The sequence below is a fragment of the Pseudorasbora parva genome, chromosome 9 (assembly GCF_024679245.1).
Source record: "Pseudorasbora parva isolate DD20220531a chromosome 9, ASM2467924v1, whole genome shotgun sequence".
NCBI lineage: Eukaryota > Metazoa > Chordata > Actinopteri > Cypriniformes > Gobionidae > Pseudorasbora > Pseudorasbora parva.
This window is the reverse complement of record NC_090180.1, coordinates 41,914,774-41,936,819: the sequence shown is the minus strand read 5'-3', so window position 1 is coordinate 41,936,819 and position 22,046 is coordinate 41,914,774. Positions and strand designations below refer to the sequence as shown.

The 22,046-nt window shown below is 38.3% G+C and overlaps 1 protein-coding gene across 1 annotated transcript in view; it reads right to left on the bottom strand.

The window, feature by feature from the left end:
• Positions 1 to 1,694: 1,694 nt before the first annotated feature.
• Positions 1,695 to 22,046, bottom strand: part of wu:fb63a08 (MAM and LDL-receptor class A domain-containing protein 1) — a 31,396-nt gene continuing 11,044 nt past the window's right edge. Inside the window, exons 11-51 of the mRNA XM_067453435.1 lie at positions 21,373 to 21,510; positions 21,035 to 21,291; positions 20,862 to 20,946; positions 20,627 to 20,731; positions 19,629 to 19,766; positions 19,260 to 19,519; positions 19,060 to 19,144; positions 18,020 to 18,124; positions 17,732 to 17,869; positions 17,363 to 17,622; positions 17,163 to 17,247; positions 16,133 to 16,237; positions 15,845 to 15,982; positions 15,476 to 15,735; positions 15,276 to 15,360; positions 14,236 to 14,340; positions 13,948 to 14,085; positions 13,579 to 13,838; positions 13,379 to 13,463; positions 12,351 to 12,455; positions 12,063 to 12,200; positions 11,694 to 11,953; positions 11,494 to 11,578; positions 10,478 to 10,582; positions 10,192 to 10,329; positions 9,823 to 10,082; positions 9,623 to 9,707; positions 8,592 to 8,696; positions 8,304 to 8,441; positions 7,935 to 8,194; positions 7,735 to 7,819; positions 6,719 to 6,823; positions 6,433 to 6,570; positions 6,064 to 6,323; positions 5,864 to 5,948; positions 5,095 to 5,199; positions 4,123 to 4,260; positions 3,754 to 4,013; positions 3,556 to 3,640; positions 3,300 to 3,444; positions 1,695 to 2,076 (exon numbers count right to left, since the gene is read on the bottom strand). Coding sequence (XP_067309536.1) covers positions 3,335 to 3,444; positions 3,556 to 3,640; positions 3,754 to 4,013; positions 4,123 to 4,260; positions 5,095 to 5,199; positions 5,864 to 5,948; positions 6,064 to 6,323; positions 6,433 to 6,570; positions 6,719 to 6,823; positions 7,735 to 7,819; positions 7,935 to 8,194; positions 8,304 to 8,441; positions 8,592 to 8,696; positions 9,623 to 9,707; positions 9,823 to 10,082; positions 10,192 to 10,329; positions 10,478 to 10,582; positions 11,494 to 11,578; positions 11,694 to 11,953; positions 12,063 to 12,200; positions 12,351 to 12,455; positions 13,379 to 13,463; positions 13,579 to 13,838; positions 13,948 to 14,085; positions 14,236 to 14,340; positions 15,276 to 15,360; positions 15,476 to 15,735; positions 15,845 to 15,982; positions 16,133 to 16,237; positions 17,163 to 17,247; positions 17,363 to 17,622; positions 17,732 to 17,869; positions 18,020 to 18,124; positions 19,060 to 19,144; positions 19,260 to 19,519; positions 19,629 to 19,766; positions 20,627 to 20,731; positions 20,862 to 20,946; positions 21,035 to 21,291; positions 21,373 to 21,510 — 5,882 coding nt within the window. The 3' untranslated portion in view covers positions 1,695 to 2,076; positions 3,300 to 3,334. The remainder of the gene's footprint in view (positions 2,077 to 3,299; positions 3,445 to 3,555; positions 3,641 to 3,753; positions 4,014 to 4,122; positions 4,261 to 5,094; positions 5,200 to 5,863; positions 5,949 to 6,063; positions 6,324 to 6,432; positions 6,571 to 6,718; positions 6,824 to 7,734; positions 7,820 to 7,934; positions 8,195 to 8,303; positions 8,442 to 8,591; positions 8,697 to 9,622; positions 9,708 to 9,822; positions 10,083 to 10,191; positions 10,330 to 10,477; positions 10,583 to 11,493; positions 11,579 to 11,693; positions 11,954 to 12,062; positions 12,201 to 12,350; positions 12,456 to 13,378; positions 13,464 to 13,578; positions 13,839 to 13,947; positions 14,086 to 14,235; positions 14,341 to 15,275; positions 15,361 to 15,475; positions 15,736 to 15,844; positions 15,983 to 16,132; positions 16,238 to 17,162; positions 17,248 to 17,362; positions 17,623 to 17,731; positions 17,870 to 18,019; positions 18,125 to 19,059; positions 19,145 to 19,259; positions 19,520 to 19,628; positions 19,767 to 20,626; positions 20,732 to 20,861; positions 20,947 to 21,034; positions 21,292 to 21,372; positions 21,511 to 22,046) is intronic.

Here is a 22,046-nt window from a genome sequence, read left to right as displayed (position 1 = left end):
AGATACTCAAAAAGTGTACTTGCGTACAGTATTCAAGTAAATGTACTTAGTTACTGTCCACCTCTGCTCTTATCGTGCACTGCCCGCATGGTTAAACATCATTACTGTTGTTAGGGAGCTTCTGTTACCTTTAAGAGTTGTGGTACCAGGCTTTTTTTTTACATGCAGTGTAAACAAATCTTTTAACCTAGAGTAGCCTACCTTATCTTAAATCAAAATTACACAGTTAAAAGGGTTGCATACACAATCTTCTTTATTGTTTTGACTATTATGATTTTCTTGATCATTGTGTGTTGAGTGTATTTAGTCTTACGCTGTATGCATGTTTGAATGTAGTCAGAACAGCAGTCATTACTCATGAGGCAGAACTCATCACAGAAACAATCGTGACTGCAACTGTCATTCCGGCCAGCACAGCAGATCACTGTGGGTACTGAACACAGCGCTGAAAGATACAAGACCAAGACATAGAATAATGGCCATTTCAAAAGAAAACATTTTCACAGGTATCAAATCAACAATTTTGACTAGTTATATACATTATTTATATAGTTATATACATACATTTATGTATTTTTAAAAAGTGTATAACTTTTATACATTAACATTGGAACAATGCTTTGTGTATGCATGACAAATGCCACATGACATATTAATAAAAAATTCAAATGACCAGATATGCTTTTTTACTTAATATTTGGTTGGTTGTATTACAAGTTTTCTGGAATGTTTAAATATGCAAATTAGGCATTCTACATAAATATGCACCTATTTGCATATAGTTCCAGAAGAGAATGTGAACATTGGATAAAGCCAGGTTTGAAGTTCTTGTTTTATTTTGTTGACTTATTAGAGTTTTATACAGAGTGAAGATTTGAATAAAACCAAACAAATTTGGAATAAAATGTTATATAAGGTTATATTATATTTTCGAAAATACACCTTTTAAAGATATGCAACCGAAATCTGCAGACAAATATATAGTGTAATAAAGGAAACACTTAAATGTAGGCTAGATTTGGGATGTTTTCTTTCCACTAGTTAAGAAAGCAAAATCTTAAAATTGACTAATACATACATTGAAATAATCGTTTAGCCTGTATAATACAGCCCTTTAAAAAAATCTTATTTGAGTTTATTTTTACCTGTAGTTTCTCACAGATTATATACAAACACATCAGGTTACCTGGAGAGTGTCTCACTTACCTGATGCCAGGTTCATGTTTTTTTGGTACAGGAGCAAAAAGAGAACTAAAACCTTCATCTTGTGACCCTACAAGAGTGATTCCTGAAAGGCTTTCTGCAAAAACCAAACACCTTTTGAAGAAGAAAGGTATATGTGTCCAACTCAATTTGCTTTGTCACTGTGTTTTCAACCTTATCTGCAGAATTCTTGAGGCTAAATACTAATCTTGCTCAGCAGGTTTTGCTGTATCAGTCATTATGCTTAAAAGTCTGAAAATATGACCGAAATGCTGAAAAACGATTATGTTGATGATTTTTGTTTCATCTGATTAATGTGCAGAATCAATGCGTTAAAAAAGTTAAATAAACAATGGGACATCATAAAGTTTTATTGAATGAAATTTAAATGTTTATTAAATGCAAGTCAAAAACATGTTTGTCTCATACATAATGTGTATAGACCGAAAAAGAAAAGAAAAGAAAAAAAAGACAAGTTTGCAAGTTTTCAAATGACTAGATAAATTGTTAAAAATTAAAATATGTATATGGACGTTTTGTGGATGTTCAAACATTAGTGTTCATAGCATATGTAACGGAGGAACTTGGGAGACCTTGAAAATTCACTGACATTAGGGGTTAACACCTTATCTATAAAAAGCTGATAAGCATTTTGTTGTACATCATATTATGACATGACTATGTTAGAAACTGTTATATATAACCGATACTTTCTAGGTAAAAGACACTAACACACACAGCTTACTAAATGATCATGCTAAAAACTAGTCTGTAGAGGAGGAGGTCTATATTGACAGGTGTTGTCAGCTGATCGTATAAAGTGAGTTAGTTTCAGCTCAAGCCCGAGAACGTTTTCTTAACAGCAAGGACCGCCTGCAAATAAAAGATGAAAGATGAACAATCATACAGAAGCCAATTATCTTTGTAAAAAAAAAAAACATTGGCCTAACATTGGCCAACAACAGTGGTCTAGAATTGTGAACCAGTAAAGGCTATTTCAACCTAAAACCTCTCTAAACCAATCAAAATGTTATGTTGTAAAATGATGATGAAAAAAATTAATATATTAATATTTTTTGTTATAGATGACTCTCTATATTATAATCAAAGGTATTTTTGTTTGATTTCTAAGAACAGTATGCATAATTTCACCTAATTTCCTAATCCTGTATGCATAGATAGTCTATTATTAAACCAAAACATGTAATGCATCAAATGTTGGTCACACTTTAGTTTAGGGTCCGATTCTCACTATGAACTAACTATATACTATGACTGTTACCTCAGTAAACTCCTAATTACTGCTTTTTAATAGTTAGTAAGGTACGGTAGTTGTTAAATTTAGATATTGGCTAGGATTAGGAATGTAGAATAAATTCATGTAGAATAAGGGATTAATATGTATTAATAAACAGCCAATATGCTACTAATATGTATGCTAATATTAAGTTAATAGTGAGAACTGGACCCTAAACTAATGTGTTAACCAAAATGTCTTGCATAAATTTGAAATTGATTAACATGATCACGTTTTAGTTTTATGTCATATACAAGAAGATAGAATAATATGTTCTCTTGGCCTGTACAGAGGCATCAGGAATGGAAGCTTGTTTCTGCTAATGAGAAAAAAGTAAAAAAGATAATTGCAAATTTTTAATCACACAATTCTGATATTTTTCCCCACGCAATTGAGAGTTATGAAGAGAGTCAGAGAGAATTTAGAGTCAGAATTGTAAAATATACTGTATACTCAAAATACTCCATTTTATTAGATTTGCGATTTGCAAGTTTATATCTCACAATTCTGAGAAAAGCAGTCGGACAAAATTGTGAGGACAGAATTGACAGACTTTATTTCTTGTCACAATTGCAAATTTATATCTTGATAAAAAGTCTAAATTATCTTTAAATAGTTTTTTCTATGGAGGAAACAACACGCACGCACGCGCGCACACACGGAAACATTGCATTTTCACATTTTCTTGCAGCCTAATTTCACATTAAACTACACTCATAATGACAAAGCAAAAAAAAACAAAAAAACCTTTTGGTAAGGCTGATGTGAAAAAAGACAAAGATTGAGATTGGCTCTTTACCGTTGTCTTGCTGTACTTTTGCCATCTGTTGCTTTTCAACTCTCTTCAAACTCTTTTTCATTTTTCACCTTCTCCCTGTTTGGCATTATCATCTTATGTTCGAGTGCACCGTCAGATTTTTCATACGTGCCAGAGAGAGTGATCTCTGCAGAGTCAGAGAGAGAATTTACTGTAATGTTTGGGTACTGAAGTTAGATAATCTGGTTAAATATATTTATTACTTAATACAGGTTAATTTTACAGAGTAGAAACATACCGCTACAGGCTCCTGTGTGCAGTGAGATGTCATCAATGGCAACATCTGAACGGGCTGAGCTTCCTCTGCGCCCCTCAAAGATCACCTGATTGAATAATAACACAGATTACTACAGATTAGTCATTATAGTGTTGTACATAAAATTTAAACATGTAAAGCATTTAAAGAACATTAGATAGTTCTCAAATATTTTCAGACCTGGAACATAGCATCTGGTCTCAGGTCGACCCGTGCAAGATGCCACATGTTTCCTTGATCTTCTCTCTTCCTCCACACCTCTTTGGCCTCATTGCCATGTTGAAGCAGGTAGACGCTCAGTCCCATGGTCCAGCTGGAGCCATGCATGTGGTACCAGAACTGAAGACACTGAGGTTGAGGGTCAGTACATTGTGCACTGAGGAGACGGGCCGTGTCACCATGGACAGCACTGTCACCCTCGATGTACATATAAAAACCACCTGGAAAAAGAAGTCGTGCAACAGTTATTGATTTGTTGATGCGAAATCATTGCTATAATTTTAATGCTGAATATGGTGGAATGACTGAAATCTAGAAAACAAAACCTACTTCCTGTTGTGTGGTCAGAGGAGGGACCAGTCAGGGATGTGGGGGTGGAGCCTCTGTGTCTTGTCCAATCAAAAACATCGGTCACCAACTGAGTCCAAGCACAAATGTCCCTTTCAAAATCACAGTTAATGCCACAAGCTGGAGGAAAGAAGTCAATTTTATTAATAATTTCATTAGTCTCTTTCTGAAAACAATGGAAGATGCAGAGTATTATTTGTGGGGGTGTTATTTAAAGGTGCACTATGCAAATTTCCGTCCACTAGAGGTCGCCTATTCAAAACCAATGCGTAGTTTAATGACGCAAAGTTTGAGCGCAGCATCTTGGGACATGTGGTCTTCACCTCACAGCCGGTGGAAAATGGGACTCGGGCAGAAATAACGTTCATGGTTAATAATAACGTTACTGTAGTGTGAAGCAGAGCAGGACCGAGGGTTGTGGAGCTCAGCATGGCCGCTGGAGCGATTGTTACACAAATACCCGCCTTGCGAGCACCGGGACTTTTATCATTACGGGAAGGGGCACATTCCCCGGGCGCCTGCACTATTTCCGCTCTTCCGGTTATGATTATAAGGTAATGCCACTCTGTTTATCATATTTGATACATTTAAGTGTGTTGAAAGTGATGTTATGACGTTACTTTGTGCGTTCTCTTGTTCACACTGCTAAGAGTAAAGCTCTTTTGCCAAATAAATCCCGAAACCGAGGGTAGCGCAGATATGACGCAATTGACAGGTGACTTCCTCAGACGCTATGCTGAAACGTCCCGGTCCTTGGTTAAAATAGCAATTTTCTCACAATTTACAAATAGTTGGAAACATTTGGGATATTGTAGGTACTCAAATGAACAAAATATATAACACTGGCTTTGTGGTTTTTGGATATGTTACTGCAAAAACACTACATAGTGCACCTTTAATGGCATCAATCACAAAAGAACGTGATCACACTACAGTGGTGGATAGTGAACTTACACGCTGAAGTGTTTGGTATTTCTGCAGTTTGGATGAGTGCAGGTTGGGGCATTGTTGCAGCTGGTGGCAATGAGACTGAAGGTGGAGCCACCTGGTTTGATAAATCTGAAAGATGTGTACTCTTAAATTAAGTTTAGAGCCTTAAAGGGTTAGTTCACCTAAAAATATAAATTATGTCATTAATGACCCCTAAGACCTCCGTTCATCTTCGGAACACAGTTAAAGATATTTTATATTTAGTCCGAGAGCTTTTCTGTTCCTCCAATGAAAGTGTATGCACACTATGCTGTCCATGTCCAGAAAGGTAATAAAAGCATAATCACAGTAGTCCATATGTGACATCAGTTGGTTAATTAGAATCTCTTGAAGCATCGAAAATACATTTTAGTCAAAAAATCATTAAAACTACGACTTTTCTACGCTTCAAGAGATTCTAATTAACCAACTGATGTCACATATGGACTACTGTGATTATGTTTTTATTACCTTTCTGGACATGGACAGCATAGTGTGCATACACTTTCATTGGAGGAACAGAAAAGCTCTCGGACTAAATATAAAATATCTTAAACTGTGTTCTGAAGATGAACGGAGGTCTTATGGGTGTGGAACAACATTAGCTTGAGTCATTAATTACATCATTTTCATTTTTGGGTGAACTAACCCTTTAATGTAAAACATCATAATTGTTCTATTGATTAAGTTGACTTATTCAGTCAGTCAATTCTTGATTTAAATGAATGTTTTTACTAAGGGAGTAGAATCATACCGCTACAGGCTCCTGTGTGCAGTGAGATGTCATCAATGGCGACATCTGAACGGGCTGAGCTTCCTCTGCGCCCCTCAAAGATCACCTGATTAAACAATAACACAGATTACTATAGATTAGTCATTATAGTTTTGTATGTTTATTTTTAACATGTGGATTATTCAAAGAATAATACGTTTTTTCTTTTTACTTTTACTGACCTGGAACATAGCATCTGGTCTCAGGTCTACCCGTGCAAGATGCCACATGTTTCCTTGATCTTCTCTCTTCCTCCACACCTCTTTGGCCACATTGCCATGTTGAAGCAGGTAGACGCTCAGTCCCATGGTCCAGCTGGAGCCATGCATGTGGTACCAGAACTGAAGACACTGAGGTTGCGGGTCAGCACATTGTGCACTGAGGAGACGGGCCGTGTCACCATGGACAGCACTGTCACCCTCGATGTACATATAAAAACCACCTGGAAAAAGAAGTCGTGCAACAGTTATTGATTTGTTGATGCAAAATCATTGCTATAATTTTAATGCTGAATATGGTGGAATGACTGAAATCTAGAAAACAAAACCAACTTCCTGTTGTGTGGTCAGAGGAGGGACCAGTCAGTGATGTGGGGGTGGAGCCTCTGTGTCTTGTCCAATCAAAAACATCGGTCACCAGCTGAGTCCAAGTACAAATGTCCTTTTCAAAATCACAGCTGATGCCACAAGCTGGAGGAAAGAAGAATTTGATTTACCATTTCATTAGTCTCTTTCTGATAATAATGGAAGATGCAGAGTATTATTTGTGGGGGTGTTATTTAATGGCATCAATCACAAAAGAACGTGATCACACTGCAGTGGTGGATAGTGAACTTACACGCTGAAGTGTTCGGTATTTCTGCAGTTTGGAAGAGTGCAGGTTGGGGCATTGTTGCAGCTGGTGGCAATGAGACTGAAGGTGGAGCCACCTGGTTTAATAAATCTGAAAGATGTGTACTCTTAAATTAATTTTAGAGCCTTAAAGGGTTAGTTCACCTAAAAATGAAAATGATGTCATTAATGACTCACCCTAATGTTGTTCCACACCCATAAGACCTCCGTTCATCTTCAGAACACAGTTTAAGATATTTTTATTTAGTCCGAGAGCTTTTCTGTTCCTCCAATGAAAGTGTATGCACACTATGCTGTCCATGTCCAGAAAGGGAATAAAAACATCATCACAGTAGTCCATATGTGACATCAGTTGGTTAATTTAGAATCTCTTGAAGCATCGAAAATACATTTTGGTCCAAAAATAACAAAAACTACGACTTTATTCAGCATTGTCTTCTCTTCTATGTTTTTTTTCAATCTGCAAACAAAGATTTGAATGGTTATGAATCAGAATTCAGATCACCAATGTCACGTGATTTCAGCAGTTTGACACGCGATCCGAATCATTAATCAGTACGCTGATTCATAACCGTTCAAATCTTTGTTTGCGGATTGAAAAAAAAAAATGCGGAAGAGAAGACAATGCTGAATAAAGTCGTAGTTTTTGTTATTTTTTGACCAAAATGTATTTTCGATGCTTCAAGAGATTCTAAATTAACCAACTGATGTCACATATGGACTACTGTGATGATGTTTTTATTCCCTTTCTGGACATGGACAGCATAGTGTGCATACACTTTCATTGGAGGAACAGAAAAGCTCTCGGACTAAATATAAAATATCTTAAACTGTGTTCTGAAGATGAACGGAGGTCTTATGGGTGTGGAACAACATTAGCTTGAGTCATTAATGACATCATTTTCATTTTTGGGTGAACAAACCCTTTAATGTAAAACATCATAATTGTTCAGTCAATTCTTGATTTAAACGAATGTTTTTACTAAGGGAGTAGAATCATACCGCTACAGGCTCCTGTGTGCAGTGAGATGTCATCAATGGCGACATCTGAACGGGCTGAGCTTCCTCTGCGCCCCTCAAAGATCACCTGATTAAACAATAACACAGATTACTATAGATTAGTCATTATAGTTTTGTATGTTTATTTTTAACATGTGGATTATTCAAAGAATAATACGTTTTTACTTTTTACTTTTACTGACCTGGAACATAGCATCTGGTCTCAGGTCGACCCGTGCAAGATGCCACATGTTTCCTTGATCTTCTCTCTTCCTCCACACCTCTTTGGCCACATTGCCATGTTGAAGCAGGTAGACGTTCAGTCCCATGGTCCAGCTGGAGCCATGCATGTGGTACCAGAACTGAAGACACTGAGGTTGAGGGTCAGTACATTGTGCACTGAGGAGACGGGCCGTGTCACCATGGACAGCACTGTCACCCTCGATGTACATATAAAAACCACCTGGAAAAAGAAGTTGTGCAACAGTTATTGATTTGTTGATGCAAAATCATTGCTATAATTTTAATGCTGAATATGGTGGAATGACTGAAATCTAGAAAACAAAACCTACTTCCTGTTGTGTGGTCAGAGGAGGGACCAGTCAGTGATGTGGGGGTGGAGCCTCTGTGTCTTGTCCAATCAAAAACATCGGTCACCAGCTGAGTCCAAGCACAAATGTCCTTTTCAAAATCACAGTTGATGCCACAAGCTGGAGGAAAGAAGACAATTTTATTAATAATTTCATTAGTCTCTTTCTGATAATAATGGAAGATGCAAAGTATTATTTGTGGGGGTGTTATTTAATGGCATCAATCACAAAAGAACGTGATCACACTGCAGTGGTGGATAGTGAACTTACACGCTGAAGTGTTCGGTATTTCTGCAGTTTGGATGAGTGCAGGTTGGGGCATTGTTGCAGCTGGTGGCAATGGGACTGAAGGCGGAGCCACCTGGTTTGATAAATCTGAAAGATGTGTACTCTTAAGTTAAGTTTAGAGCCTTAATGGGTTAGTTCACCTAAAAATATAAATTATGTCATTAATGACCCCTAAGACCTCCGTTCATCTTCGGAACACAGTTAAAGATATTTTACATTTAGTCCGAGAGCTTTTCTGTTCCTCCAATGAAAGTGTATGCACACTATGCTGTCCATGTCCAGAAAGGTAATAAAAACATCATCACAGTAGTCCATATGTGACATCAGTTGGTTAATTTAGAATCTCTTGAAGCATCGAAAATACATTTTGGTCCAAAAATAACAAAAACTACGACTTTATTCAGCATTGTCTTCTCTTCCGTGTTTTTTTTTCAATCCGCAAACAAAGATTTGAACGGTTATGAATCAGAATTCGGATCACCAATGTCACGTGATTTCAGCAGTTTGACACGCGATCCGAATCATTAATCAGTACGCTGATTCATAACCGTTTGAATCTTTGTCTTCTCTTCAGTTTTTTTTTTTTTTTTTTTTTCAATCCGCAAACAATGCTGAATAAAGTCGTAGTTTTTGTTATTTTTGGACCAAAATGTATTTTCGATGCTTCAAGAGATTCTAAATTAACCAACTGATGTCACATATGGACTACTGTGATGATGTTTTTATTCCCTTTCTGGACATGGACAGCATAGTGTGCATACACTTTCATTGGAGGAACAGAAAAGCTCTCGGACTAAATGTAAAATATCTTAAACTGTGTTCTGAAGATGAACGGAGGTCTTATGGGTGTGGAACAACATTAGCTTGAGTCATTAATGACATCATTTTCATTTTTGGGTGAACTAACCCTTTAATGTAAAACATCATAATTGTTCTATTGATTAAGTTGACTTATTCAATCAGTCAATTCTTGATTTAAACAAAATGTTTTTACTAAGGGAGTAGAATCATACCGCTACAGGCTCCTGTGTGCAGTGAGATGTCATCAATGGCGACATCTGAACGGGCTGAGCTTCCTCTGCGCCCCTCAAAGATCACCTGATTGAATAATACCACAGATTACTATAGATTAGTCATTATAGTTTTGTATGTTTACTTTTAACATGTGGATTATTCAAAGAATAATACGTTTTTACTTTTTACTTTTACTGACCTGGAACATAGCATCTGGTCTCAGGTCTACCCGTGCAAGATGCCACATGTTTCCTTGATCTTCTCTCTTCCTCCACACCTCTTTGGCCACATTGCCATGTTGAAGCAGGTAGACGCTCAGTCCCATGGTCCAGCTGGAGCCATGCATGTGGTACCAGAACTGAAGACACTGAGGTTGCGGGTCAGTACATTGTGCACTGAGGAGACGGGCCGTGTCACCATGGACAGCACTGTCACCCTCGATGTACATATAAAAACCACCTGGAAAAAGAAGTCGTGCAACAGTTATTGATTTGTTGATGCGAAATCATTGCTATAATTTTAATGCTGAATATGGTGGAATGACTGAAATCTAGAAAACAAAACCAACTTCCTGTTGTGTGGTCAGAGGAGGGACCAGTCAGTGATGTGGGGGTGGAGCCTCTGTGTCTTGTCCAATCAAAAACATCGGTCACCAGCTGAGTCCAAGTACAAATGTCCTTTTCAAAATCACAGCTGATGCCACAAGCTGGAGGAAAGAAGAATTTGATTTACCATTTCATTAGTCTCTTTCTGATAATAATGGAAGATGCAGAGTATTATTTGTGGGGGTGTTATTTAATGGCATCAATCACAAAAGAACGTGATCACACTGCAGTGGTGGATAGTGAACTTACACGCTGAAGTGTTCGGTATTTCTGCAGTTTGGAAGAGTGCAGGTTGGGGCATTGTTGCAGCTGGTGGCAATGAGACTGAAGGTGGAGCCACCTGGTTTAATAAATCTGAAAGATGTGTACTCTTAAATTAATTTTAGAGCCTTAAAGGGTTAGTTCACCTAAAAATGAAAATGATGTCATTAATGACTCACCCTAATGTTGTTCCACACCCATAAGACCTCCGTTCATCTTCAGAACACAGTTTAAGATATTTTATATTTAGTCCGAGAGCTTTTCTGTTCCTCCAATGAAAGTGTATGCACACTATGCTGTCCATGTCCAGAAAGGGAATAAAAACATCATCACAGTAGTCCATATGTGACATCAGTTGGTTAATTTAGAATCTCTTGAAGCATCGAAAATACATTTTGGTCCAAAAATAACAAAAACTACGACTTTATTCAGCATGGTCTTCTCTTCTATGTTTTTTTTCAATCTGCAAACAAAGATTTGAATGGTTATGAATCAGAATTCAGATCACCAATGTCACGTGATTTCAGCAGTTTGACACGCGATCCGAATCATTAATCAGTACGCTGATTCTTAACCGTTCGAATCTTTGTTTGCGGATTGAAAAAAAAAAATGCGGAAGAGAAGACAATGCTGAATAAAGTCGTAGTTTTTGTTATTTTTTGACCAAAATGTATTTTCGATGCTTCAAGAGACTCTAATTAACCAACTGATGTCACATATGGACTACTGTGATGATGTTTTTATTCCCTTTCTGGACATGGACAGCATAGTGTGCATACACTTTCATTGGAGGAACAGAAAAGCTCTCGGACTAAATATAAAATATCTTAAACTGTGTTCTGAAGATGAACGGAGGTCTTATGGGTGTGGAACAACATTAGCTTGAGTCATTAATGACATCATTTTCATTTTTGGGTGAACAAACCCTTTAATGTAAAACATCATAATTGTTCAGTCAATTCTTGATTTAAACGAATGTTTTTACTAATGGAGTAGAATCATACCGCTACAGGCTCCTGTGTGCAGTGAGATGTCATCAATGGCGACATCTGAACGGGCTGAGCTTCCTCTGCGCCCCTCAAAGATCACCTGATTAAACAATAACACAGATTACTATAGATTAGTCATTATAGTTTTGTATGTTTATTTTTAACATGTGGATTATTCAAAGAATAATACATTTTTACTTTTTACTTTTACTGACCTGGAACATAGCATCTGGTCTCAGGTCTACCCGTGCAAGATGCCACATGTTTCCTTGATCTTCTCTCTTCCTCCACACCTCTTTGGCCACATTGCCATGTTGAAGCAGGTAGACGTTCAGTCCCATGGTCCAGCTGGAGCCATGCATGTGGTACCAGAACTGAAGACACTGAGGTTGAGGGTTAGCACATTGTGCACTGAGGAGACGGGCCGTGTCACCATGGACAGCACTGTCACCCTCGATGTACATATAAAAACCACCTGGAAAAAGAAGTCGTGCAACAGTTATTGATTTGTTGATGCGAAATCATTGCTATAATTTTAATGCTGAATATGGTGGAATGACTGAAATCTAGAAAACAAAACCTACTTCCTGTTGTGTGGTCAGAGGAGGGACCAGTCAGTGATGTGGGGGTGGAGCCTCTGTGTCTTGTCCAATCAAAAACATCGGTCACCAGCTGAGTCCAAGCACAAATGTCCTTTTCAAAATCACAGTTGATGCCACAAGCTGGAGGAAAGAAGTCAATTTTATTAATAATTTCATTAGTCTCTTTCTGATAATAATGGAAGATGCAAAGTATTATTTGTGGGGGTGTTATTTAATGGCATCAATCACAAAAGAACATGATCACACTGCAGTGGTGGATAGTGAACTTACACGCTGAAGTGTTCGGTATTTCTGCAGTTTGGATGAGTGCAGGTTGGGGCATTGTTGCAGCTGGTGGCAATGGGACTGAAGGCGGAGCCACCTGGTTTGATAAATCTGAAAGATGTGTACTCTTAAATTACGTTTAAAGCCTTAATGGGTTAGTTCACCTAAAAATATAAATTATGTCATTAATGACCCCTAAGACCTCCGTTCATCTTCGGAACACAGTTAAAGATATTTTACATTTAGTCCGAGAGCTTTTCTGTTCCTCCAATGAAAGTGTATGCACACTATGCTGTCCATGTCCAGAAAGGGAATAAAAACATAATCACAGTAGTCCATATGTGACATCAGTTGGTTAATTTAGAATCTCTTGAAGCATCGAAAATACATTTTGGTCCAAAAATAACAAAAACTACGACTTTATTCAGCATTGTCTTCTCTTCCGTGTTTTTTTTTCAATCCGCAAACAAAGATTTGAATGGTTATGAATCAGAATTCGGATCACCAATGTCACGTGATTTCAGCAGTTTGACACGCGATCCGAATCATTAATCAGTACGCTGATTCATAACCGTTTGAATCTTTGTCTTCTCTTCAGTGTTTTTTTTTTTTTTTTTTCAATCCGCAAACAATGCTGAATAAAGTCGTAGTTTTTGTTATTTTTTGACCAAAATGTATTTTCGATGCTTCAAGAGATTCTAATTAACCAACTGCTGTCACATATGGACTACTTTGATAATGTTTTTATTCCCTTTCTGGACATGGACAGCATAGTGTGCATACACTTTCATTGGAGGAACAGAAAAGCTCTCGGACTAAATGTAAAATATCTTAAACTGTGTTCTGAAGATGAACGGAGGTCTTACGGGTGTGGAACAACATTAGCTTGAGTCATTAATGACATCATTTTCATTTTTGGGTGAACTAACCCTTTAATGTAAAAAATCATAATTGTTCTATTGATTAAGTTGACTTATTCAATCAGTCAATTCTAGATTTAAACAAATGTTTTTACTAAGGGAGTAGAATCATACCGCTACAGGCTCCTCTGTGCAGTGAGATGTCATCAATGGCGACATCTGAACGGGCTGAGCTTCCTCTGCGCCCCTCAAAGATCACCTGATTGAATAATACCACAGATTACTATAGATTAGTCATTATAGTTTTGTATGTTTACTTTTAACATGTGGATTATTCAAAGAATAATACGTTTTTACTTTTTACTTTTACTGACCTGGAACATAGCATCTGGTCTCAGGTCGACCCGTGCAAGATGCCACATGTTTCCTTGATCTTCTCTCTTCCTCCACACCTCTTTGGCCACATTGCCATGTTGAAGCAGGTAGACGCTCAGTCCCATGGTCCAGCTGGAGCCATGCATGTGGTACCAGAACTGAAGACACTGAGGTTGAGGGTCAGTACATTGTGCACTGAGGAGACGGGCCGTGTCACCATGGACAGCACTGTCACCCTCGATGTACATATAAAAACCACCTGGAAAAAGAAGTCGTGCAACAGTTATTGATTTGTTGATGCGAAATCATTGCTATAATTTTAATGCTGAATATGGTGGAATGACTAAAATCTAGAAAACCAAACCTACTTCCTGTTGTGTGGTCAGAGGAGGGGCCAGTCAGGGATGTGGGGGTGGAGCCTCTGTGTCTTGTCCAATCAAAAACATCGGTCACCAGCTGAGTCCAAGCACAAATGTCCTTTTCAAAATCACAGTTGATGCCACAAGCTGGAGGAAAGAAGTTAATTTTATTAATAATTTCATTAGTCTCTTTCTGAAAACAATGGAAGATGCAGAGTATTATTTGTGGGGGTGTTATTTAATGGCATCAATCACAAAAGAACGTGATCACACTGCAGTGGTGGATAGTGAACTTACACGCTGAAGTGTTCGGTATTTCTGCAGTTTGGATGAGTGCAGGTTGTGGCGTTGTTGCCGCTGGTGGCAATGGGACTGAAGGCGGAGCCACCTGGTTTAATAAATCTGAAAGATGTGTACTCTTAAATTAATTTTAGAGCCTTAAAGGGTTAGTTCACCTAAAAATGAAAATGATGTCATTAATGACTCACCCTAATGTTGTTCCACACCCGTAAGACCTCCGATCATCTTCGGAACACAGTTTAAGATATTTTATATTTAGTCCGAGAGCTTTTCTGTTCCTCCAATGAAAGTGTATGCACACTATGCTGTCCATGTCCAGAAAGGTAATAAAAATATAATCACAGTAGTCCATATGTGACATCAGTTGGTTAATTAGAATCTCTTGAAGCATCGAAAATACATTTTGGTCCAAAAATAACAAAAACTACGACTTTATTCAGCATGGTCTTCTCTTCTATGTTTTTTTCAATCCGCAAACAAAGATTTGAATGGTTATGAATCAGAATTCAGATCACCAATGTCACGTGATTTCAGCAGTTTGACACGCGATCCGAATCATTAATCAATACGCTGATTCATAACCGTTTAAATCTTTGTTTGCGGATTGAAAAAAAAAAATGCGGAAGAGAAGACAATGCTGAATAAAGTCGTAGTTTTTGTTGTTTTTTGACCAAAATGTATTTTCGATGCTTCAAGAGATTCTAATTAACCAACTGATGTCACATATGGACTACTGTGATGATGTTTTTATTCCCTTTCTGGACATGGACAGCATAGTGTGCATACACTTTCATTGGAGGAACAGAAAAGCTCTCGGACTAAATATAAAATATCTTAAACTGTGTTCTGAAGATGAACGGAGGTCTTATGGGTGTGGAACAACATTAGCTTGAGTCATTAATGACATAATTTTCATTTTTGGGTGAACTATACCTTTAATGTAAAACATCATAATTGTTCTATTGATTAAGTTGACTTATTCAGTCAGTCAATTCTAGATTTAAACAAATGTTTTTACTAAGGGAGTAGAATCATACCGCTACAGGCTCCTCTGTGCAGTGAGATGTCATCAATGGCGACATCTGAACGGGCTGAGCTTCCTCTGCGCCCCTCAAAGATCACCTGATTGAATAACAACACAGATTACTACAGATTAGTCATTATAGTTTTGTATGTTTATTTTTAACATGTGGATTATTCAAAGAATAATACGTTTTTACTTTTTACTTTTACTGACCTGGAACATAGCATCTGGTCTCAGGTCTACCCGTGCAAGATGCCACATGTTTCCTTGATCGTCTCTCTTCCTCCACACCTCTTTGGCCACATTGCCATGTTGAAGCAGGTAGACGTTCAGTCCCATGGTCCAGCTGGAGCCATGCATGTGGTACCAGAACTGAAGACACTGAGGTTGAGGGTTAGCACATTGTGCACTGAGGAGACGGGCCGTGTCACCATGGACAGCACTGTCACCCTCGATGTACATATAAAAACCACCTGGAAAAAGAAGTTGTGCAACAGTTATTGATTTGTTGATGCAAAATCATTGCTATAATTTTAATGCTGAATATGGTGGAATGACTAAAATCTAGAAAACAAAACCTACTTCCTGTTGTGTGGTCAGAGGAGGGACCAGTCAGTGATGTGGGGGTGGAGCCTCTGTGTCTTGTCCAATCAAAAACATCGGTCACCAGCTGAGTCCAAGCACAAATGTCCTTTTCAAAATCACAGTTGATGCCACAAGCTGGAGGAAAGAAGTCAATTTTATTAATAATTTCATTAGTCTCTTTCTGATAATAATGGAAGATGCAAAGTATTATTTGTGGGGGTGTTATTTAATGGCATCAATCACAAAAGAACGTGATCACACTGCAGTGGTGGATAGTGAACTTACATGCTGAAGTGTTCGGTATTTCTGCAGTTTGGATGAGTGCAGGTTGGGGCATTGTTGCAGCTGGTGGCAATGGGACTGAAGGCGGAGCCACCTGGTTTGATAAATCTGAAAGATGTGTACTCTTAAATTACGTTTAAAGCCTTAATGGGTTAGTTCACCTAAAAATATAAATTATGTCATTAATGACCCCTAAGACCTCCGTTCATCTTCGGAACACAGTTAAAGATATTTTACATTTAGTCCGAGAGCTTTTCTGTTCCTCCAATGAAAGTGTATGCACACTATGCTGTCCATGTCCAGAAAGGGAATAAAAACATAATCACAGTAGTCCATATGTGACATCAGTTGGTTAATTTAGAATCTCTTGAAGCATCGAAAATACATTTTGGTCCAAAAATAACAAAAACTACGACTTTATTCAGCATTGTCTTCTCTTCCGTGTTTTTTTTTCAATCCGCAAACAAAGATTTGAATGGTTATGAATCAGAATTCAGATCACCAATGTCACGTGATTTCAGCAGTTTGACACGCGATCCGAATCATTAATCAGTACGCTGATTCATAACCGTTTGAATCTTTGTCTTCTCTTCAGTGTTTTTTTTTTTTTTTTTTTTCAATCCGCAAACAATGCTGAATAAAGTCGTAGTTTTTGTTATTTTTTGACCAAAATGTATTTTCGATGCTTCAAGAGATTCTAATTAACCAACTGCTGTCACATATGGACTACTTTGATGATGTTTTTATTCCCTTTCTGGACATGGACAGCATAGTGTGCATACACTTTCATTGGAGGAACAGAAAAGCTCTCGGACTAAATGTAAAATATCTTAAACTGTGTTCTGAAGATGAACGGAGGTCTTATGGGTGTGGAACAACATTAGCTTGAGTCATTAATGACATCATTTTCATTTTTGGGTGAACTAACCCTTTAATGTAAAAAATCATAATTGTTCTATTGATTAAGTTGACTTATTCAATCAGTCAATTCTAGATTTAAACAAATGTTTTTACTAAGGGAGTAGAATCATACCGCTACAGGCTCCTCTGTGCAGTGAGATGTCATCAATGGCGACATCTGAACGGGCTGAGCTTCCTCTGCGCCCCTCAAAGATCACCTGATTGAATAATACCACAGATTACTATAGATTAGTCATTATAGTTTTGTATGTTTACTTTTAACATGTGGATTATTCAAAGAATAATACGTTTTTACTTTTTACTTTTACTGACCTGGAACAAAGCATCTGGTCTCAGGTCGACCCGTGCAAGATGCCACATGTTTCCTTGATCTTCTCTCTTCCTCCACACCTCTTTGGCCACATTGCCATGTTGAAGCAGGTAGACGCTCAGTCCCATGGTCCAGCTGGAGCCATGCATGTGGTACCAGAACTGAAGACACTGAGGTTGAGGGTCAGTACATTGTGCACTGAGGAGACGGGCCGTGTCACCATGGACAGCACTGTCACCCTCGATGTACATATAAAAACCACCTGGAAAAAGAAGTTGTGCAACAGTTATTGATTTGTTGATGCAAAATCATTGCTATAATTTTAATGCTGAATATGGTGGAATGACTAAAATCTAGAAAACCAAACCTACTTCCTGTTGTGTGGTCAGAGGAGGGGCCAGTCAGGGATGTGGGGGTGGAGCCTCTGTGTCTTGTCCAATCAAAAACATCGGTCACCAGCTGAGTCCAAGCACAAATGTCCTTTTCAAAATCACAGTTGATGCCACAAGCTGGAGGAAAGAAGTTAATTTTATTAATAATTTCATTAGTCTCTTTCTGAAAACAATGGAAGATGCAGAGTATTATTTGTGGGGGTGTTATTTAATGGCATCAATCACAAAAGAACGTGATCACACTGCAGTGGTGGATAGTGAACTTACACGCTGAAGTGTTCGGTATTTCTGCAGTTTGGATGAGTGCAGGTTGTGGCGTTGTTGCAGCTGGTGGCAAAGGGACTGAAGGCGGAGCCACCTGGTTTAATAAATCTGAAAGATGTGTACTCTTAAATTAATTTTAGAGCCTTAAAGGGTTAGTTCACCTAAAAATGAAAATGATGTCATTAATGACTCACCCTAATGTTGTTCCACACCCGTAAGACCTCCGATCATCTTCGGAACACAGTTTAAGATATTTTATATTTAGTCCGAGAGCTTTTCTGTTCCTCCAATGAAAGTGTATGCACACTATGCTGTCCATGTCCAGAAAGGTAATAAAAACATCATCACAGTAGTCCATATGTGACATCAGTTGGTTAATTAGAATCTCTTGAAGCATCGAAAATACATTTTGGTCCAAAAATAACAAAAACTACGACTTTATTCAGCATGGTCTTCTCTTCTATGTTTTTTTCAATCCGCAAACAAAGATTTGAATGGTTATGAATCAGAATTCAGATCACCAATGTCACATGATTTCAGCAGTTTGACACGCGATCCGAATCATTAATCAGTACGCTGATTCATAACCGTTTGAATCTTTGTTTGCGGATTGAAAAAAAAAATGCGGAAGAGAAGACAATGCTGAATAAAGTCGTAGTTTTTGTTGTTTTTTGACCAAAATGTATTTTCGATGCTTCAAGAGATTCTAATTAACCAACTGATGTCACATATGGACTACTGTGATGATGTTTTTATTCCCTTTCTGGACATGGACAGCATAGTGTGCATACACTTTCATTGGAGGAACAGAAAAGCTCTCAGACTAAATATAAAATATCTTAAATTGTGTTCTGAAGATGAACAGAGGTCTTATGGGTGTGGAACAACATTAGCTTGAGTCATTAATGACATCATTTTCATTTTTGGGTGAACTAACCCTTTAATGTAAAACATCATAATTGTTCTATTGAATAAGTTGACTTATTCAGTCAGTCAATTCTTGATTTAAACAAAATGTTTTTACTAAGGGAGTAGAATCATACCGCTACAGGCTCCTCTGTGCAGTGAGATGTCATCAATGGCGACATCTGAACGGGCTGAGCTTCCTCTGCGCCCCTCAAAGATCACCTGATTGAATAATAACACAGATTACTACAGATTAGTCATTATAGTATTGTATGTTTACTTTTAACATGTGGATTATTCAAAGAATAATACGTTTTTACTTTTTACTTTTACTGACCTGGAACAAAGCATCTGGTCTCAGGTCGACCCGTGCAAGATGCCACATGTTTCCTTGATCTTCTCTCTTCCTCCACACCTCTTTGGCCACATTGCCATGTTGAAGCAGGTAGACGCTCAGTCCCATGGTCCAGCTGGAGCCATGCATGTGGTACCAGAACTGAAGACACTGAGGTTGCGGGTCAGCACATTGTGCACTGAGGAGACGGGCCGTGTCACCATGGACAGCACTGTCACCCTCGATGTACATATAAAAACCACCTGGAAAAAGAAGTCGTGCAACAGTTATTGATTTGTTGATGCAAAATCATTGCTATAATTTTAATGCTGAATATGGTGGAATGACTGAAATCTAGAAAACAAAACCTACTTCCTGTTGTGTGGTCAGAGGAGGGGCCAGTCAGGGATGTGGGGGTGGAGCCTCTGTGTCTTGTCCAATCAAAAACATCGGTCTCCAGCTGAGTCCAAGCACAAATGTCCCTTTCAAAATCACAGCTGATGCCACAAGCTGGAGGAAAGAAGCAAACTGCATTTACTATTTTATTAGTCTTTTACTTAAAGGCCCACTGAAGTGCCTTGAAACGCGGCTCATTATTCAATGTGTTGACGTGATTTCCCCTGAAATGGCTCCAGCTGTTAGCAGCTCCTCCCCTTTTTTGAAACAGCCAATAGCGTTTTGTTAATATACAGTTTGACTAGAGCCCAAGAGCAGACCTTTCTCTGTTTGGTGAAACCAGTTTCCTCTAACACTGTTTATCATAATCTCCTTCATATCGCTTTGAAATGCAGCATTCTGTGCAGAATTCAAATGGGTCAATATGTGTGTTGTCTGTGCCAACTCGCGCATATGATCCGCGCTGCGCTCTCGTGTCTGTAGTCTAAATTTAGACCAGAGCCGTTGGGGTGTGTGCGCTGCTGCGGTGTGTGAAACTAATGTGAAAACAGACTGTATTCGCCTCAAATGAAAGCATATTTACACTGAATCGTTTCCTATCACATATATGTGCTATGTGCCTTTCACCATGTAGAAATTAGTTTATGTGTGTTAACAACTGACCGATGTCAGCCGCAGCGGTGTAGGGGGCGGGCTTTATATTCTAGAGCGCATTCTGATTGGACAGAAGATTTGACGAAAAAAGTGAAGTCTGCGATGATGTCACCAAAGTCTGAGGTTCGTTTTAGTGGAAATGGGAGACTGTAAATTTTGAAAGCTTATATCTCCTAAATGCAAATTTTTTTTTGGAAGTTTTGGAGCATAGCAGCTTATTCATAACGTTAAGGCTAACACAGTCATACTAAAAGCTAAAAAACTTACATTTTGTTTTAAGTGGACCTTTAAGACACTGCAGTGGTGGATAGTGAACTTACACGCTGAAGTGTTCGGTATTTCTGCAGTTTGGATGAGTGCAGGTTGTGGCATTGTTGAGACTGGTGGCAATGGGACTGAAGGTGGAGCCACCTGGTTTGGTAATTCTGAAAGGTGAGTACTCTTAAATTAATTACAATTTTTTTTGAAAAATGTAGTTGTCGTACAATTGAATAAGTTGGCTTGTATTTAAAGCTGAAAGCTTTTACTAAGGGCCGCCACAGAGTAAAATCATACCGCTACAGGCTCCTCTGTGCAGTGAGATGTCATCAATGGCAATGTCTGTTCGTGCTGAGCTTCCTCTAAGCCCCTCAAAGATCACCTGATTGAACAATAACAGAGATGTCAATAGATAAGTTCTAATAATTTAATATACTTTGAAGATTAGGTAGTTCTCAAATTTTACTGACCTTGAACTTAACATCTGATCTCAGGTCTACTTTTGCAAGATTCCACATGTCTCCATGGTCTTTTCTCATCTTCCAGACCTCCTTGGCCACGTTGCCCTCCAGTATGTAGACACTCAGTCCCATGGTCCAGCTGGAGCCATGCATGTGGTACCAGAACTGAAGACACTGAGGTTGAGGGTCAGTACATTCTGCACTGAGGAGACGGGCCGTGTCACCATAAGCAGCGCTGTCACCCTCGATGTACATATAAAAACCACCTGGACCAGGAAAAGGAGACATCTAAGTAGGGAAATGGTAAAAAAATGTCAATTTTGGTCAAATTATGAATGTTGACCTACTTCCGGTTGTGTGGTCAGAGGAGGGGCCAGTCATTGATGTAGGGGTGGAGCCTGTGTGTCTTGTCCAATCAAAAACGTCAGCCACCATCTGAGTCCAACTGCAGAGGTCCTTTTCAAAATCACAGTCCATTCTACAATCTGTCAAAACAAAGCAACCATATAATTATCATGCCTAGCAGTTAACCACAGTCTGATCCACCAAGATTATGCGGCATATAAATGCCTTTTTAAACATTACAACTCGGCTCACCTATAAAGTGATGTCTGATACCTCACAAATCCCTCTTACTTTTCAACCTCCATTTTTGGGTGTGTGACGCCCAATTTTCTCAGTCCATTCATTTCACATTTATATACACAATATTATATTCAATTTTATGTTTTTATTTAATTGAAGATATACTGCACATTTTATCAACTCATGCATTTCCTGAAAATAATTCTCACATTTGCAATTCACAACCTCACCGCTAGATGCCACTAAAAATCACACACTGCACCTTTAAGGAAGTGTGATTGTGTTTGTTGGTCTCTTTCTAGTCTTTGTTGTTGGCGTGCAGGAATTTCCCAGTCAAGGTCACACTAGCATACGTGTTGGGAATAGAAACGGATGATACCACTTATTTAGTTATCTATATGATACTGATACTTTTAAGGTCAGTATCGTCCATATC